Below are 18,029 nucleotides of genomic sequence, written 5' to 3'. Positions count from 1 at the left end.
TTTATATAGCTCATCCAATAAATCCACTGTTAAATGGACTAAAGTCGGTGTTGGCGAAGAGTTCTCTGCAGAGAGAACTTTGGAGCCCGAGTCTCCAAGAAACCCACTCAATGAATGAGCAGAACAGATTGGGAGAGCGATTGGGATTGAAAGCGACTGAGTTCTGAGTTAGACCGGCGAACTATTTAAGCAACGCTCATTTGCTCATTGCATTTCAATGTGTTTTCGTTAGCCATTAAAAAATAACACGAAAATACTCAGTGCCCGAATAAAGTAGCACCTAAAATCACGAAAAGAATTTCGGTTGTCTTGGAAATATTAAGTGTTATTATAATACTTGAATACGTTTGATTCCCACAAGCTTGTAAAATCTGTGTTTGTTTTGAAAAACGTGCTAACCGTTCATTTGGTCGCGCCAATCCGAACGAACCGGGCGGAATTTTTCAACATAAATTTCGACGGTCTGCCACAAATAAGACATCCAAGCCAAAGGAGGCGGTATATTAGGATCCACTTATTAGCCAATTTCACGCGTAAGTTGCCGACGAAAATACATTTTTATTTTCGACTTTAATTATAGTTACCCCCAGTGGCATTTACTTGGCCGCCAAGTGCTTTCCATTTCAAGTTCGCCAAGAATAAAACACGAAAATTCACTATAAACTACAAATATATATTTCCCAACGAGGGCACACACGTCCTAATTAAATGTGAACAGAGAAAACTTAAGCTTCTAAGAGCCGCCTATTTGGCAAGCAACCAAATAAAATGATTCAAATTGACAGAACATATGAGAACATACAGAAACGCCGCCGTTTATTTGAGCAAAACGATGTTTTATTTAATATTTGTTAATGAGAAAGTGCTAGGATAACTATTTGCGAGATACAGCGAGCAACTACGTAGAGTCGTATTTTTAATGGGACTCTCAAATTTTAACCACCATATGACAAGGCATAAATTGTGTTTCAAGTGCTGGCACATGAGATAAGATATTTCCCTTATCGGGCTGAACAAACAGTCCCCCTTCTCATGAAATCGAGCAATACTTTCCAGTAATACTACAAGATAGTGCTAGCCACACCAGAAGTGGTCTGATTGTCACATCGATCCAGAAATATGTTTGTTACTTAACCCGTTGTCAAGGCGAAATCCGTCGGCCGGGAGGCCTTAAGTTCCCAATCGCCGACCGGGGGCGTGACAATTGACCAAATTTAATCGTGGTCCACACGCACGGCTAAGCTGCCAATAACAAGCAGACAAATAAATATAATAAATACCAGGAAACTGCACACGGGCAATGAAAATCACAGTCCTTGGGCTGTAGGAAAAAGCAAATATGTGGAAAACAACTTCTTTCCACGACCCCTGCTTCGGGCTCACACGCACATGGCTCACACACAGAGCCCTGCGTATCCTATTTATTTCAATTGATTTGGGGGCAACGTTGCGTATGAGCAATGCCGCAGGCGGGGAGAAAGAGGGAAAAACTGAAATTCCTGGCATCGGGCAGCAGGATTCTGGCAGACTTTTCCCCATCCTCGCCATGCCCCCACAAACCTTCGAACTTTATACAGTATTTGTATCGATTTGATTGGATTTCATTCCATTTGATGCTCCTGCCCTGCTGCTTTTGTGGCTTTTTAATACGCTCCGATAAAGCTGACTGAGCGCTTTGGTCGCCCGAGTTGGTCCAAGCCTCAGCCCACTTAATTGGATTTAATTACAGGGGAACTTCGAATATCATGAGTGAAGTTTAGCTACTTGGAAGTTTTAATGAAACTCTAAAGTCGCCCTAAAGTATGCAACAGATGCCTAAAATACCTAAATCCATAGCCCTTCAGGATTTGAAATAAATTGTGGCGTACTTTTCGACACATTTTAAATTGATTATTAAACCCTAGTGATTTTCGTTCTGTATACTCAATTTATTTCAATGTTAAAATACCACTTAGCGAGGCTGGACTGTAGACGACCCCTCAGGGCAAACGGGCAATGAGTAAAATGCGGAAAACTCTGTCCAAAGGATTTGTTACTCCACAGATTTGCACTATTCAGCTGCAATGGAGGCAGAAAAGTTTCCCCATTTTCCCTTTATCCCATTTTTTTCTCACTGGTTGAGTTATGGAGAACGGTTTCTCATTCAATTAAATAAATGAAAGTGCATGAATATTTCAGGTCCAGACCCATTCGGAGTGCTCATTAGGTCCGCAAGCCCAGACGAAAGGCCCTTGTCAATTAGTCAAAGCGCTTTAAGAGCCAACCAATTAGGCTAAAATGTTTGTTGCCTCTTCAAGCGAAGCTGATTCCCCAAATCAGCGCGGAAAAGCACAGCCCATCCCCGCCAGTTTGCCTTTAAAGGACCCTCAGCCAAACAATAACAATGAAAACACATCAAAATCAATCTGTCAACAAAAGTCGAGCAAAGTGCTGACAACAGAGAGGACTCCCGGGGAGAACTGACAAAGCGTCCTGACTACGTGCCATACAAAAGCCCTTCCACGATGATTACGTTGTGAGGGAGCACAGGACTCCCAAGTCTCTGAAGTATTTAAAACACCCTTCAGTCGACAGGGACCGAGTCCCACCCAATCCCATTGCCCTGCCCCGTCAGTCGAGGATGTCGTTTTATTACAAGAGGAAAGACAAACAGCAAAATGGCGCCAACATTGTCAGAGTGTCAGCTTGTTGCCTCTGCTGCCTCTGAGTTGCCGCCTCGCCTCTGGCTGCTCCGGGCTCCAGTCGAGCGGGAAAGGCCATAATGAGGATGCTGCTGCTCCTGCTGGCTACAGGATAATCACGGCGGCGATGATGACGCCTGTGCACTGGTGCACGACTTTGTTTGGCTTCCTGCCAGCAATTTGCGCTGCCGTGCGTCCCACGTGCACTTGAAAAAACAATGCTTTAAGTACCAAGTGCGTGCAATACCTAAATAGTGAACTTCAAATTCATATCACTCTAATGGTTTTTTACTGGCATGGCCTTTACTTTAATGGGCGTTGTTGCATGCATCCATAAATATTCATCATTTTCAAAGTCACTGTGATTTAAAATCATTAAAGTGGTTAAAAAAATGAGAGTAGATTGTATTTTGAGATCGGAAGTACGACTGTCTCACAAGGAAAGTCGATTTATACGGCATACTTTTAGACACCTTTTTTTATCAAGGGGGATAAATTAGGTCTAGAATATTATTATTATTTTCACTGCACACTTTAAGTGACAAAATAACCAGGCTTAAAATAAACTGTTTTCCTTAAGAGCAGGGACTGAGTTACTGAAATACAGAATAATATTATGTACACATTTCTTTAAGGAGCCTTATAGAAAACTAACCATATAATTGTTCCTATGGATCACAACTAGTTCTTCCATCAAATAAGATTACTGATAACTATAGTTTATCCCAAAGAATTAATAGTTTAACTCAATGCATTTGTCCTAAAACCAATACCACTTGAAAAACTTTGGCTTATCAAAGATTCACATCTGAACTACCCTCCCTGCAGCACGTTCCTGATAAGCCCGTTGATTACTCAGGTGCCATGTTTATCACAAACACAGCTTTGATTACCTGAAATGTAACAAATTGATAGCCGGACAGTGCTTATTAGGTAGTATTTCTCAGTGTTTGTTCGGCCTGGCGCACACGGCGAATGCGCAATGTGGCGTTGTCATTGCATCCGTTGTCTGGTGAAAAAAGGCAATGGGAGTGGAAGGGACTCGGGATGCGGATGGGAACAGGAATGGGTGTGGGGTGGGGATGTATGTGCCAGCCAGATTAGAGGATGCCAGAGTTATTGTTCACTGTTGCTTGCAACAACAGCAGATCCGCCAATCCCTTTCCGCCCGCCCGGGTTTTGTGTCCTGGCAGATGGCAGAGATTATCTGCCGCCTGGCAGGGATTTTGCATTTCAATGGTAACTAGCCCGGATTGAATTGCTTGGTCATGAGGACTGGGGTGCGAGGCATCCTTTTCAGCGGGAATGGCTGAATTCGGAATGAGGAAATGGCCCGGGCCAGTCATGAATTTAAATGAAGTTGCCGCTGGAACGGGGAAAATGCAATTTACAACTTAAATGGGTAATTTGCAGATGGAACTGAGTCGGGGTGCTCGCCCGTTTATGGAAATGAAATGCGTCGCGTACGCGGCATATCCGATGTGGAATTAAACGAGCAATTTGCATGGAACTAGAGTGGTCAATGGGCCTTCGTAGATAGCCAGAGCACCCGAAGTGCTGGTGTAAATTGTAATAGCCATAACCCGATAAACAGTGCATCGTTTCCGTTTCACTCGCTCAGCAATTGTGTTGCCCCTCGTGCACTTTGTCGAGATAAGCGCAGATTAATTCTAATGTGTTTAGAATGCCACACTTGCCGGCTCAAGAAGCGGACTTAAGCGCTCGACGGCAACTGAACGACTACTTCTTACTCAGGGCACAAATATGGGCTTTAACGAAGCCCCAAAAGTATGCCTTCAAATGCCATCCGACGTACTCGGTGATTCAACGAGATATAATTGTATACAATAGCGCAGGAGTTTTGAAATTATATGGTATTTTACTTAAACAAATTTATGCTGAATAAAATCATGCACAATTGTTTTACTGCCTTATTATAATCTCTGAAAAGCTTTACCTATCGACACGATTTTTTATTGTTTTTAAGAATAATGTGCAATATTTTAACTTAAAAAGTATAAAGCCGTTTAATTAATGAAATTTTCGTCTAAAATTGTTTTCCTCTTTTTTGTAACCATTAAATGCAGTCCTTAAAGCATTAATTTTACCTTGTAAACTTTTCAACAAACATTATATGTTGTAATAATATGCATTCTCCAGTATTTAATTATAGAACTTCTTGATAAAACATTTAAAAAATGTAATTTCACATATTTTAGCACTTAAAATATTTTATAAAAAAGACTTTGACTCGATTATATATTATATTTTTTATAATTCGAGCATGCCCCGAGGCTTCCGTGTACTTCATAAGGCTTAGACGGGCCGCACCACCCACCACCTCTATTCCGGACAGACAGCAACCGGAGCTACTGCTTCAGACTCTAATTCGATTAGGCGACTTTGGCGGCTTTAGAACTTTATTAAGCTGAATCAAACTTTCAATGCCTCCGGCCCCTCCCCATGACCCGCCCTCTCCTCCCCCGGCTGCACCCATGTCCATGCACTTGCATTTCGGATGTGGGCTTTCGATTTCCAGTCACGTTCTGCCCGAAGTTGCCCAGATCCCAGCCAAGCACTCCGCGCTCCACGGTCCGGACTTTGGCCGTGGGCCATTTGTCCACAGGCCGCCCCGTAGGAAATCAATTCCGGCTTGTGGCAACTGTCGGAAAAGCTGGTGACACGACCTGCCAGGTTTATTGTGGCCCAAACACCCAAACTATGCGAAACGCTTTGTTCTGATCTGCAGTCGATCGTTGAACAATCCAAATGATTTATGGCCAATGCAAATGAAACGCTGTAATTTATATGACAGCAGCAACTAATTGTGGGCTCCACAGTTCCGTCCCGCAGGTGAAAAAATGGAAAGCGAATTTCTGGGAAGATTTGCATATTCAAATGGAGTCTTACACGTGTAAATACTATATTTGCTTTGATCTAGAACGTTGTTTTATAACTAATATGTGATATATATATGATGAATGTCTTGTAATAATAAAGATTGATTACAATGTGGAAAGGCCTGACATTGCTGTTAATGACCATAGAGATATTTTTTAAATATGCATCTATATTACAAAGGACCTTCTGCAATAAAATACTGTATCTTATTTTGTTAAGAACGTTGATATCTTATGAATATTTATTAATATTTTAGATTGATTGACAATGTCAATAAGTTTAGCAAGGCTCTTTATTTACCCTAAAACGAGCTGTTGTAAATTATAAAGGAAATTGTAGAACAAAAGCTGAAAAATATGATATAATACGCCTGCAGACTTTGATATATCTACTCGTTTGCATTGGTTAGTTAGCATATAAATTAATAGGCGGACAACTTCTCGAGAATATCAAATCTTAATCGACTTGACGTTTTCCTTAAATAATTTTAGAATTAATGCTTGATCGATTTAATAATATTGATAAATGGCCCAAGTGCTGACACCTGGTGTGAATTAGCATGCGACCTTGTGCTAAACGAGTTGCACTAACTATTAAGGCGCTTGAACTATTTAAAACTAAACAAAACGTGTCAAAGTTCTTGTGGAAAGTTTTCTGTAATCAACTTCTTATGATGTGATAAGGCAAGAGAGGTATATTTGCTTTCTGCCGGAGATAATGAGAGATAGTGATAGATAGGGACATAAAAACACTTCATTGCATTCGAGCGATTAACTAAACGTTTAGCTTAAATAAGTAAAGCTATATAAGTTTTTTAATTAACATCAGATCATTTTGTAATTCAATTTATATGATAAGAAAAGAGAGGTATGTTAGTTCTTCCTAGAGATTTTAGAGATAATGGGTCTTTAAGCCATCAACGTGCAATTAACTAAACATTTAATTAAGGTTCAAACGCCTTGCACGACGACTTTAATATATATTTAAAACGTAACAAAGTTGCTGGGTGTAATTAACTTTAGATCATGAGTTAAGGCCACAGATCTGCAGAGGTAGTGAGACATCAAAACGGGCTGCACTAACTATAAAGGGGCTTGAACTATTTGAAGTTCTTGTGGAAAGTTTTCTGTTATTAACTTCAGGTCTTGTGATAAGACAATATATTTATGGGTCCAAGTATTTTGTTTCTTACAGAGATAGTGAGCCATCAAAACATTTGATTGCTTTCGAGCGATTAGCTAAACGTTCAATCATGTTGATTGTACGTAGTGTACAAATTGCCAGCCATCTCGGCGTTGGCTTAAGCGGCGTTAATGTGGTTTTAATTATCCGTATGCAAACAGAATCGCAACTAGGCGATGACGGCGGGCAGTTCAGCACTTTGAAGTCGTTAATCGCGCCTCGGAATCACTCATTCGCACTGCGGGTCTACAGTGGGTGCTGGCAAGGGTGCAACGTACTATTAATAGGCGGACAACTATAGGTAATACTCCCTAATAAACTCTAAATTAAAAACCGGGATTTTCTCACAGCCAAGTACTTTCCATACACCATTTTTATTGCTGTCATTTCCGTTCAGAAATTAAACCCGAACAAAATCAAGCACATTAATTTTAATTACCCAAGCAACACTTTATTATAGCCATACTTTATTTACTCTCTGGCTGTTAATGAATAATTACTGGGGGTTGGCCAACTATTTAACTTATGCGTATAAGTAAGTTATGGTGCCGTAAAACATTTGTAACTGTCAATTACTCCGATATCGGATGCATAATCCGGAGACCCCACGGAATCAGCAAACTTGTTTTTGCAACCGTTCGGCAAGTTTGGCAGCTCAATAAACTCGTGCCTCACGACGCCTGAGATTCAAGATTGGTTGGGGATCATTAAGTGCATGACAGCGCCGAATGCAAGCTGCGAAAGGGAATCAAATCATTAGGTATGGAACGAACTAAGCCAAAGGTAGCTGAACAAATACGGGTTCCCTAATTAAAACACTAATATGGTTTTACTCGCTTACAGTATAAAAAGTAAATTAAGCTAAAAGTATCCATATCAATATGGGTTCCTCAACTAATGAGCCTATAAGGTTTTACTTACTCACCAGATATAGAACAAATATGGGTAAATAAATAAGTAGTAAAAGAGAATCGTAACATTAAATATAGAATGAACTAAGCCAAAAATATCTATATTACTATGTGTTCCTTAATTAAAATGTTAATATCTGGTTCATCACCAGATGTAGAAAGAAATAAGGTTAATATTATAAATAGGGAACGGAAACATTATACATAGAAGACAGGAATAAACCCAAAAACAGCCATATAAATATGGATTCCTTTATTAAAAAGTAAATAATGTTTTACTCACCAGATATAGAAACAAATATAATAGGGAACCAAAAAAGTTGATATATAAGATATAGAATGAATAAAGCTAAATATAGCCATATAAATATGGGTTCCTCTATTAAAAAGGTAATTATGTTTTACTTACCATATATAGAAACAAATGTGTGTACAATTATAAATAAGTAATGAAAGAGAATCGTTACATTAAATATAGAATGAACTAACCCAAAAATATCTATATATATATGGGTTCCTTTATTAAAAGTTAATACGGGGTTTTACTTATTCACCAGAATTAGAAGCAAATATTGTTACAGTAATAGATAGGAAACAAAACAGTATACATAAAACATAAATAACGGATTAAGCCAAAAAAGATCATATATGTAATAATGGGTTCCCTAATTTAAAAGTTAACTTCTATATCTGGTTTCACTTACTCACCAGATATAAATAGGGAACCTAAGCATTATACGTAGAACATATAGAATGAATTAAGCCCGAAGAAGCCATATAAATATGGGTTCCTTAATTAAAAGGCGTATAAAGTTTCGCTCACTCACCGGATGTGCGGAGAAATGTGGTTTCGATTATAAATAAACGAAAAATTGCACCTGCACTCAGCCGATGTGAGTTGAGTCAGCCCGCAAAAGGAAAGGAAATCTTTTAAGCCGGGACAATGAAAAGAGGCGCGACTCTGGGAGTCTGGTACAAATTTAGTACTCCACTTTCGAGGGGAGCAGACGAAAACAAGTTTCCCGTAAAAACCAGACCGGTGAGTGGGCGAACCGCTGACTAAAATAATACATAATGTAAACAAAATTACCCATGAAAAGTTTCCAACGGCTGTGGATGATAAACAGATTTGGCGACAATTTGCATTTTTTGTGCTGTCTGTCTGCTAATTGCGGTCGACCGGTTGAATAATCCCAAAACAAAATACTCCGCAAAAACAACGAGATTCGCCTAGGAAATTGGGGGAGTTAAATGCCCAAAAGTGAATCCGTACCTTTGGGGGAAGAGCCGGCGGGATGCAGATACGACGAGCGCGCGCCAAGCTAAGCAAACCCCTCGATGAGGAATGCAAATACGCCCCGCCGATCGGAAAGTTCCCCCACTTCTGCGGGGAGAGACCTCCACAACAGCTTTGTGTTTCTTTCTTTTGTCGCATATTAATTGAGCCAGCGGCGCGCGCTCCGTTTTGCCAGTTTGCACGGCCAAAATAAAACACATTCGAATAGGCGACAGCTGCGAGCGGAAAGTAAACAAAATCGGCACGGGAAGATCGGCCAGTCCGCCGTAGGAAAATCATTCACGGACGGACACTACGCATACGCCGTGTGGGTTTTAGGTGAGGCAAGCGACTTGGGGGTGTGCCACTCGCTGTGTTTACTCAATACACTTTTAGGGCCATTGAAACATTCCAGGTTGGGGCAGCACTCATTCGCCCTGTGGTCCATGATGAGAGAATAATAGGGGCTTGTAGTGTGTACTACAGCCTTTTACATTTTTTAAGATCATTTGAATATTCCTCCTCGCCATATGGGATATACGCCTATTTATTACTTTTCAAAGTATTTAAAAAATAAATTTATTAGGCAGTTACTCTCAGCAGTAGCCAAACTATAATGTTTTGTGCAGCACAAGTCTTACGAGAAAAAGTCTACAAAAGTCTACATAATAAAATAGCAACTGCTGATAAATAAGAGATAAATGGTTACATTTTTTATATTTTCCATAAAATTAAATAATTGAATTATCTCTGATAAAAGTAATTATACTTTGAACTCTTACCTGGCAACCTTTACCCGAGGTGAGGAAAGAAATTGGTCCAAATTCCGCTTTTCAACCAACTTTTCCCAGGGCATGACTAGACCAAGACAGAGCTCCACCGTTATCTGATAACCTGCCAAACCGACCTTGGTGTAGCCCATCTAGGCGCCTCAACATGCACTAATTCCGAACCTGTTTGCCTGTGGCTTTTTCCACATTAGTTGTTTGTGTCGGCAAGAGGAATATGCCAAGAACCGCCGACCGCAGAGCGCCCTCCATGTCGGAAGCGGCGGAAGGGAAAGGCCCATCTTGGAAAGTCCAGGAAGCGGCTGACAACTGGCTCAATGCTCGCCAGGCACGGGAGTGGAAGCCAGTCACGTTTGCCCGCTGCCCGAGAGAGAAGCAGGAGATGTGTGGGCAAATAGACTGCTATTCAGCCCATATAGCCGGCCGCTCGAGTCGGCCGGCGGCGGTGGTTGGCTTCATCCAGCGCTTCTCGCGTCTCTCAGTCGCGAGCAAACAGCCGGCGGTGCGGGGCTTGTGCCAAGACCGATTCCGATTCCGACTCCGAGTCCGATACCGATCCCATGTACACTCTCTCGCCGCGATCCGCCGGCTATATAAGGTGCAAACGGGCCGATCTCCGGCATTCATTGTTTGCTCGCAGGCGACTCAACGCCTCGACCGCAAGGACCAAAGGACTTCGGGCCGTAAATCGCTTTCATTCACCATTAATCTTGTGCTGAGTTCGAGTCCCCGTCTCGGGGATTGAGTGTGCCTGTGTACCCAACTGTTTATCAAAGCAAATTAAAACTAAAAGCCAAACAGCGCCAAATACAAACAGAGATACGTCGGGCGGCGAAGTAAACAAAACATCGCGAAACGTGCGCGCCAACAAAAAACCGAAATAGGGGAAAAATTCGCTATTAATTTTCCCGATTGCTTGTCTACGTAGAACAAAAGAAAGCGCTTTGCAATAAACAAAATACGAAACAGAAAACCAGAACGGCAAGAACCAGTCAACATGGAAGTGCAGAAACTGCCGGATCAGTTGCTGATAGCCAGCAGCATTCTGGACTCCAGATGTGGGGTAAGTGTGGCCGGAGATCACTGGGGATCGCGACCACCCTGACCCACCGCCGCCCACTCCCTGGGTGGCTCTATAAATACCAGTGGGGCGGCCAATAATAGATAATGGAGGTCTCGGTTCAGCTCTTAAGTGCAGGTAAACAACAGGCAAAGGCCAAAGGCAAGGCAGCCGATTCTGTAATTTGGCATGTGCGAATTTTCCAAATATTTTCTGGATCGATTTTATGGTCCGTCTGCGAGTGTGCCTGGCGTTTATGGGGCATAGGTTAATGGAACGTGATTTTATATACGACTATGCATTTACGAGCCAAACTAAATAAACGCTGTTTATAGGCAACTGGGAATACCTTAGTTGTAAAGGTCTCACTTGCACTGATACCAAGATACTTCTTGAAAACAAGCTCGAGTTGATATATTTCCAGTATCTTAATTTTTGCTCTAATACGATCATTCTCGGAGCAGGATTAACTCGTTAAGGTATTAAAAAACATATACAAAGGCTTCTTTAAGCTCGTGTGTACCAGGTACTGAAAATATCCCACTTGACAACATGATGACGACAAAATGCTCTTATTCCCGTGGTGGGATGCTACAAGTTTTTAGAGTGTTCTACGACGCGACCCTAATTTCAGTTGTATAATTTATGGCTCCTGTCGGTGGCGTACATGAGAACAAAATTTCGAATATAGTCGGTGGAAAATGGAAATGCACGGGGATGGCGTCGCCCCGGATCGTCATCCATGTGCTACAAAATATACAAAACAAATTAAAACGCCTTTCATCTAAGAGCCATAAATAATAATGTTTTCTATACGCCGCCGCACGTCCCCCACCTCCACCTCCACCTCCGGCCCAGACCCAAACCCAGCCAAAGTATCTAAGCGATTTGTTTTGTCTGCTCCGGCATTTGCAGCTGAACGACTTGTATCCGATTGCCCGGCTGACACAGAAAATGGAGGACGCCCTGAGTGTTTCTGGAAAGGCCGCGTCGGCCCCGGGCCCCGTCGATAAGGACTGCCCCTATACCATCGAACTGATCCAGGCCGAGGATGCCGAGGCGGTGATAGCCATGCTCAAGACCTTTTTCTTCAAGGTAAGCACGACCCCCGTTCCCACATCCCATATTGTATTGTAATCTAGGGAACTTCGAGGCGGGAATGCATACCTCAGGAGTTAATCAAGCCGAACACCTGACTTTGCGATTAGACAGTTCTGAGCTTACACCTTCCATTATATTATGTCTGCCGAATAACTGAAAACAAAAGCCAGCACAGAGTTGAATTCAAATAAGGTTCCAATGAAACTCAATTAGCACCAACACGTGCCCCTTGGTCGCATTAATTAGGGTTTAATTCAGTTCGAAAGTCGCACACTAAAAGTCGAATTAATTAACTTACGCGTTGACTAATCTGGGGGATTTTTTGCGCCCAGTCCCCGGGATTGTTTTCGGGTTCATGTAGAATCGGAGCAAAGTATTCGGCTGTCGTGAGGCCTCTCGACATGATCCATGTCACGGCTAACTTTCAGCTGGTCTCGCATCACGACTCTTGGCGATCTGAAACCCATATCTGTTTCTCGGCTCGGCCGATCTTGGCTTGATCAGGTTCTGCCCCAAGTGGTTCCAGTTCTAATCGGCCAATGAGAAGGCCCCTGCACAGACCAAAGACCCATTGGACAATCAAGACCTTTATTAAAATAAAAAGCCAGCGCAAATTAGTATGCATGCCACGCCCCGATGCCAACGCCGCCCTCCGGCTCTAATGGCAATATGCAAATCGAGTTCCGTTCGCAATTCTCCAGCCGCCTCTATAAATTATTAGAAAATCTCGATAGAGCAATGCGTGCATAAATCATTTGAATTGCTGATTGCTGATCAGTTCCACGATCGTGTCGCGTAATCGCGACGGTAATTTGTTTAGCTGAAAGATCCTCAGATCGCCGATAAATTGGGTTTCTAATGGGTGTAACTCTCCTATAACACTTCGTCTACCTTTTCTCTACAGGACGAACCCCTCAATACCTTCCTCGACCTGGGAGAGTGCAAGGAACTGGAGAAGTACTCCCTCAAGTCGCTGCCCGACAACTGCTCATACAAGGCGGTCAACAAGAAGGGCGAGATCATAGGCGTATTTCTAAATGGATTAATAAGGCGTCCGGTAATTTGGAATTCTTAAGATACACCCCCTGATTTAGCATAACTAATCCTACTTTTTATTAGTCTCCCGATGAAGTGCCGGCGAAGGCAGCCGATTCCTGCGATCATCCCAAGTTCAAGAAGATCCTCTCGATGATGGACCATGTGGAGGAGAACTTCAGCATCTTCGACGTTTATCCGGACGAGGAGCTGATCCTGGACGGCAAGATCCTGTCGGTGGACACCAATTACCGGGGCCTGGGCATCGCCGGTCGACTGACGGAGCGTGCCTACGAGTACATGCGGGAGAACGGCATCAATGTGTACCACGTATTCTGCTCCAGCTACTATTCCGCCCGGGTGATGGAGAAGCTGGGCTTCCACGAAGTGTACAGCATGCAGTTCGCCGATTACAAGCCGCAGGGAGAGGTGGTCTTCAAGCCGGCAGCCCCGCATGCGGCCATCAAGGTGATGGCCAAGGAAGTGGGCCCCGCGAAGACGGCGCAGACGAAGCTGTAGATGATCTGCATTTGGATTTTGTACTATGTGATTCTTTAGTTTGTAGTTCGGTGGCGGGTTCCCGGTAGTGTCTCCACTTTCGATTCAGAGTAGCATAAACAACCAGTACAAGTTACGTATTTATCTAATTTAATTCGCCCGTTGCGACGGTAAACTTAAGTGTTTTGTGTTTAGAGAGAGCTCAAAATAAAACAATGTCTTCAAAAACGATTGGATAACAAGCTTAACGCCTGACCCGGCGGGCGTTCGACTTCCTGTTGCCGGAGCGCTTGGCCTGGCCCCGATTGGCCTTCCTTCCCCGGGCCTGCGTCTTCTTGGCGTTCAGTTTCCTGTTGTTCGTGGTCCTGGAACTCCGGCTGCTGGTGCTGCTGGCGGTCGTGGTGGCCACGCGGATTTTCCTCGTAGCCGAGTAGGTGAGATCGGAAACGTACACTTGCTTGGGGTTGTCATTCGAGTCGGAGTAGTCACTACTAGCAGTGTTGGTGGTATTAGCGGCTTCCGAATAATTTAGGCAGCAGAGAACGAGGAGCACGGCAGAGACGCCTACGATTTGAGTAATTGACTTCATGTTGGTGGAAAGAATGGGAATATGCGTCGATGGATGCGGCCGGAGTGCTTAAGTAGTCACCTGGCTTGTTTGCACAGTTTGAAAATCGACCCACGAAGGCCGACGAAATTGTTTAATCTTGGCAAAACTCATTGGCATTTGCTTTGCCTTGAACCAAAACAATAGTTTCAAAAGTATCTGTCTGCTTTCACGTTTAATTTGACCAAAGGTAAGGTGGAGATGTGTTTACTTAGCCGATGATTGGTTGAAGGGACTTCTGGACATGCGGTCCACCATGCGACGCACTTGCTCCTCATTGCCGTACTTCTGGGCGTCGGCCACAACGGCGGCGTGGTGGGAATTCGCTTCTGCGGAGATTTCGTCCTGGATCTGGCGACTCAGTTGGAAGGAGGTCCTGTTTGGTTTCGAAATTAATGGTTTGAACAGAGGGACTGCTGAAGGTGTACACCCACCTGACGGAGGTGAAGCCGAAAAGGGCACCAAAGACGCCGAGGGCCATTAGCACTAAGGCCACCTGCCAGTTGGAGACCCTCTTGAGACCGCGTATGCCATAATAAGGTCCTGGGTTGGGGTCATAGTTGGGTCTCACATCCCAGGCCTGGCCGGGATTGCCTGTTTCGCCCACGGGACTGCGATCCGAGCGAGGCGGCTGCCACAGCAGGCTGTCATCGTAGTCCCGGCGCCTCTGCGGCTTTATCAGGGTCCTGTAGGCCTCGGAAATCCGAACAAATCGCGCTGTTCTCTCGGGACACACAGCATTGCTCTGGACATCTGGGTGATACTGAAGGGAGAGCGGGGTTTAGCCATGGTTTGGGTGATCCTCAAGGTACCCACCAACTTGGAGAGCTGCACAAAGGCATTGCGGACTTCTCGGGTGCTGCAGTCGTTGCGCACATTCAGAACTTCATAGTGCGTTTCGTGTTTTTTGAATTTCTCCTGGGAAAAACTGCGCAGTGGGCAAATATTTACTTTATATAACAACACCGCGAAAAGCGAGTCCTTACTTACGCCCAAGGGAACCGGAACCGGAAACTCCAGCTCGCGCCGGGAGACACAGCCTCAGCATTGCAACCTAATAAAATGTGTTGACTGAAACCATAATTTTAAGCTGTGATTTTCCAAAACAAATTTATGATAACACAAAACAGCTGATTTGATGCTGGGCTTTTTAACCCCCCACCACCCACAGGGAGCTATCGATAGATACAGGTGGAGAAACATCGATGTTTTAAGCGATGTTTCATCGATGTTAAAGCCTGGTACTCTGACTGGCTAAGAGTTTCACCAGTCGAATAATATTATTCTTATGAACGAAAATTTCAAGTTTCGTTTCGCCCTGCTGTGAAGCGTCCTGAGGGGCAAGTCCTACAATCTTTTAAACTGCACTGACCTGCCGAAGGCGGGTTTTTTGTGGTATTTGTGTTTTTCCTTCCATTTTTTAATTTAAATTTCCACACCGTTTCTACACAAAAACAGCTGATGAATAAATTTCTTGTTCTTTGGGCTGCAAGTTGAATTTTTCTGGCCGCCAAAAAACGCTTAGCTTCGCATCTCTACGAGGTTTATATCGATAGTTTATTTGAGAACTGACTGGCACGGCTTGGTCTTCGATAGTTCGCTGGTTCCGGAACCTTAGGTCGTCTACTTTGATTGTGGAGCATATTTTGTTTGGCCAATTTGACAAGGAAACAAGCATGAGTGGGCAAGAAAAGGCATTCGAATTGCAGCGCCAGGTGCGCCAGAATGCGCGGGAGTACGAGAACTCCGTGAAGGACCTGTACTCGTGGGAGCAGGATATCAAGAACAAGGAGAAGGAGCTCCAGAATGCGCCAAAGTCATCTGCCGCCAATAAGGTAAGGGCTTTAAATTGCTAGAAAAACCAAATAAAAACCATGCTTCCTCTGCAGGATCAACCTGTGCGCAGTCATGTCAAGTCTGAAAAACCCCAGAGGGACAGTCCCTCATCGTCTGCGGCCAGCACGCCCACGGAGAAGCAAGATCTGCCCGTGGATCCTGTGGCCCAGCAGCACAAGAAGGCCAACGACATCAAGGATCGCGGTAACACCTATGTCAAGCAGGCGGAGTACGAAAAGGCCATCATCGCCTATTCTACGGCCATTGCCATCTACCCGCACGATCCCATATACCACATAAACAGGGCCTTGTGCTACTTGAAACAGGACCGGTAGGTCTGCGCAGAACGTTCTAGAACCTTCCTAACTACATCCTTTGTATCCTTGCAGCTTTGAGCTCTGCGTAGACGATTGCGAGGCCGCCATTGCGCTAGACAAACTCTGCGTAAAAGCCTATTACCGGCGTATGCAGGCCAACGAATCCTTGGGCAACAACATGGAAGCCCTCAAGGATTGCACCACAGTGCTGGCCATTGAGCCCAAGAATATCGAGGCCAAGAAGAGCCTGGCCAGGATCAACGAACGCCTGCGCAAGAATGGTAATCACGCTTACGCTGTAGCTAATGTCTCCTTTTGCTTAAATCAAACTCTAATGCTAACTTAAATACTTACAGCTACCAAAAGCGGGCCAAACTTCACGCCTGATCGTCCTGGTGTGATCGACATATTGCCATTTGATAAGCCTGTTTATAAGCGCTCTAAAAAGGCAATGCGCCGTGTGCCCATTGTGGATGTGGTTTCTCCTCGGGGCACCAGCGATGAGACCAATAAGTTACGCATCTCGGATGAGGACATAGATAAGATATTCAATAGTACTTGTGGTTCATTCGAGGAGGTTAAGAAGACTGATGTTAAGCAGAAGCCAGTGCCACAATGTCCACCCAAAGCTGAGGCTATTGTGGAAACCATCAAAGAAACAAAGACGGAAACCAAACAAAGTTCACCCAAAGCATCTACAGTTGTGGAGTCCTCCAAGGAAACAAAAAAGGAGCCATTAAGTAAGCCAGAAGCGGATGAGAAAAACGAACCAAAAGCGGCAGTCGAGGTATCCAGAGTCCAGACTCCCGTCTCTCCACCAAAGACAACCCAACAGCAACCTAGTACAGAAGTCAAGGCAGAAATACTCAAATCCAGTCAAACTGAAAAGATTGAAAATACTTTAAAAGAGAAAAAAATGCCAGCCAGTACAATTGAGGTGAGTAGACTATACGAAACAGAGCTAGATCTAAACCTTATATATTTTCAGCGCTCCTTGCCGCCTGCGCCCACTGGCACAGCCCAGTTCCATGTCACCTGGAAGGAGCTAAGCGCTCCTCAGAAATACCAGTATTTAAAGTCCATTGAAGTGTCGAACCTGTGTAAGATCCTGGGAGCAGGCTTCGATTCAGACACGTTCGCGGACTTGATCCACACCCTTCAGGACTATTATGTACCAAACAAGGAGCCAACCACGGCGGCTGTCCTTCTAGAGGTCAGCAAAAACGACGAGTTTAATATTTTGGCCATGCTCATGTCAGCAGAGGAGAAGAAAAGTAAGTTAAAAAACTCATTTTTCCTAATTCACCATTTATTCAAAACATTACCCTAACACTTTCAGTGGTAACGTCTATCTTCAATGCCATGAAGAACTGGGCCGACAAGAAGACGGTGGACCTGGATAAGCTGGCGAAGGCCTACGACGTGGCCTAAAACCAAAATGTTTTAAGTTTAAATGTACTTATGTTGCTTCAAATTGTTAGCTCAAAATCCAACATTACAAATATAAAGAGGATGTGTAGATAGGATCCCCGATGTGTTACACAGAACGAGAAATGTATTTATTTCGATGGTTATTAGATACGCTAGCCTCTATTCTTTGGCGGGGATGCAGATTAGTTACGCTAGTTAGGAATTTGTCAATCATGTGACTCATGTTTTAGTTAGTTTAGTATCAACCAAAATCCAATACGCAGAAGACCATTTGGGCAAACAAAACCATTCTTGCCCTGCCAGACCATGAATATTGAATAACCAATTGAGTAATACGAATTGGTGTAATTTACATAAATCAGCGTATTAATTCAATCTGCGAAGCCACCTAAAATGGGGCCTTCC

At 43.7% G+C, this 18,029-nt stretch overlaps 4 protein-coding genes across 5 annotated transcripts; 2 read left to right on the top strand and 2 right to left on the bottom strand.

Moving 5' to 3' along the window:
* The first annotated feature begins 280 nt into the window (after positions 1 to 280).
* On the top strand, positions 281 to 13,664 carry LOC108026819 (arylalkylamine N-acetyltransferase 1). 2 transcript variants are annotated; one of them, XM_017097986.3, is made up of 4 exons: positions 281 to 533; positions 11,715 to 11,894; positions 12,805 to 12,957; positions 13,020 to 13,664. In XM_017097986.3, the coding sequence occupies exons 2-4, from the start codon at positions 11,754 to 11,756 to the stop codon at positions 13,452 to 13,454; spliced, it is 729 nt and encodes a 242-aa protein (XP_016953475.1). In that variant the 5' UTR covers positions 281 to 533; positions 11,715 to 11,753; the 3' UTR covers positions 13,455 to 13,664. The 2 variants fall into 2 exon arrangements, with proteins under 2 accessions (XP_016953475.1, XP_016953474.1); XM_017097985.3 differs by lacking the exon at positions 281 to 533 and adding an exon at positions 10,291 to 10,802.
* On the bottom strand, positions 13,561 to 14,052 carry LOC108026821 (uncharacterized). The gene has a single exon (XM_017097988.3). The coding sequence runs from the start codon at positions 14,020 to 14,022 to the stop codon at positions 13,678 to 13,680; it is 345 nt and encodes a 114-aa protein (XP_016953477.1). The 5' UTR covers positions 14,023 to 14,052; the 3' UTR covers positions 13,561 to 13,677.
* A 146-nt stretch (positions 14,053 to 14,198) lies between these two features.
* On the bottom strand, positions 14,199 to 15,213 carry LOC108026820 (dnaJ-like protein 60). Its single transcript, XM_017097987.3, has 4 exons — positions 15,027 to 15,213; positions 14,857 to 14,968; positions 14,475 to 14,803; positions 14,199 to 14,416 (listed from the first exon to the last, which is right to left on the bottom strand). The coding sequence occupies exons 1-4, from the start codon at positions 15,086 to 15,088 to the stop codon at positions 14,248 to 14,250; spliced, it is 672 nt and encodes a 223-aa protein (XP_016953476.1). The 5' UTR covers positions 15,089 to 15,213; the 3' UTR covers positions 14,199 to 14,247.
* Positions 15,214 to 15,636: 423 nt separating this feature from the next.
* On the top strand, positions 15,637 to 17,740 carry LOC108026956 (RNA polymerase II-associated protein 3). The gene is made up of 6 exons (XM_017098169.3): positions 15,637 to 15,875; positions 15,930 to 16,207; positions 16,266 to 16,474; positions 16,550 to 17,130; positions 17,182 to 17,467; positions 17,533 to 17,740. Exons 1-6 carry the CDS (start codon positions 15,717 to 15,719, stop codon positions 17,622 to 17,624), a joined length of 1,605 nt encoding a protein of 534 aa, XP_016953658.1. The 5' UTR covers positions 15,637 to 15,716; the 3' UTR covers positions 17,625 to 17,740.
* The last annotated feature ends 289 nt before the right edge of the window (positions 17,741 to 18,029 follow it).

Source organism: Drosophila biarmipes, chromosome 2R (assembly GCF_025231255.1).
Source record: "Drosophila biarmipes strain raj3 chromosome 2R, RU_DBia_V1.1, whole genome shotgun sequence".
NCBI lineage: Eukaryota > Metazoa > Arthropoda > Insecta > Diptera > Drosophilidae > Drosophila > Drosophila biarmipes.
Note: the sequence above shows the minus strand (reverse complement) of the source record. Positions and strands in the feature narration are given on the sequence as shown.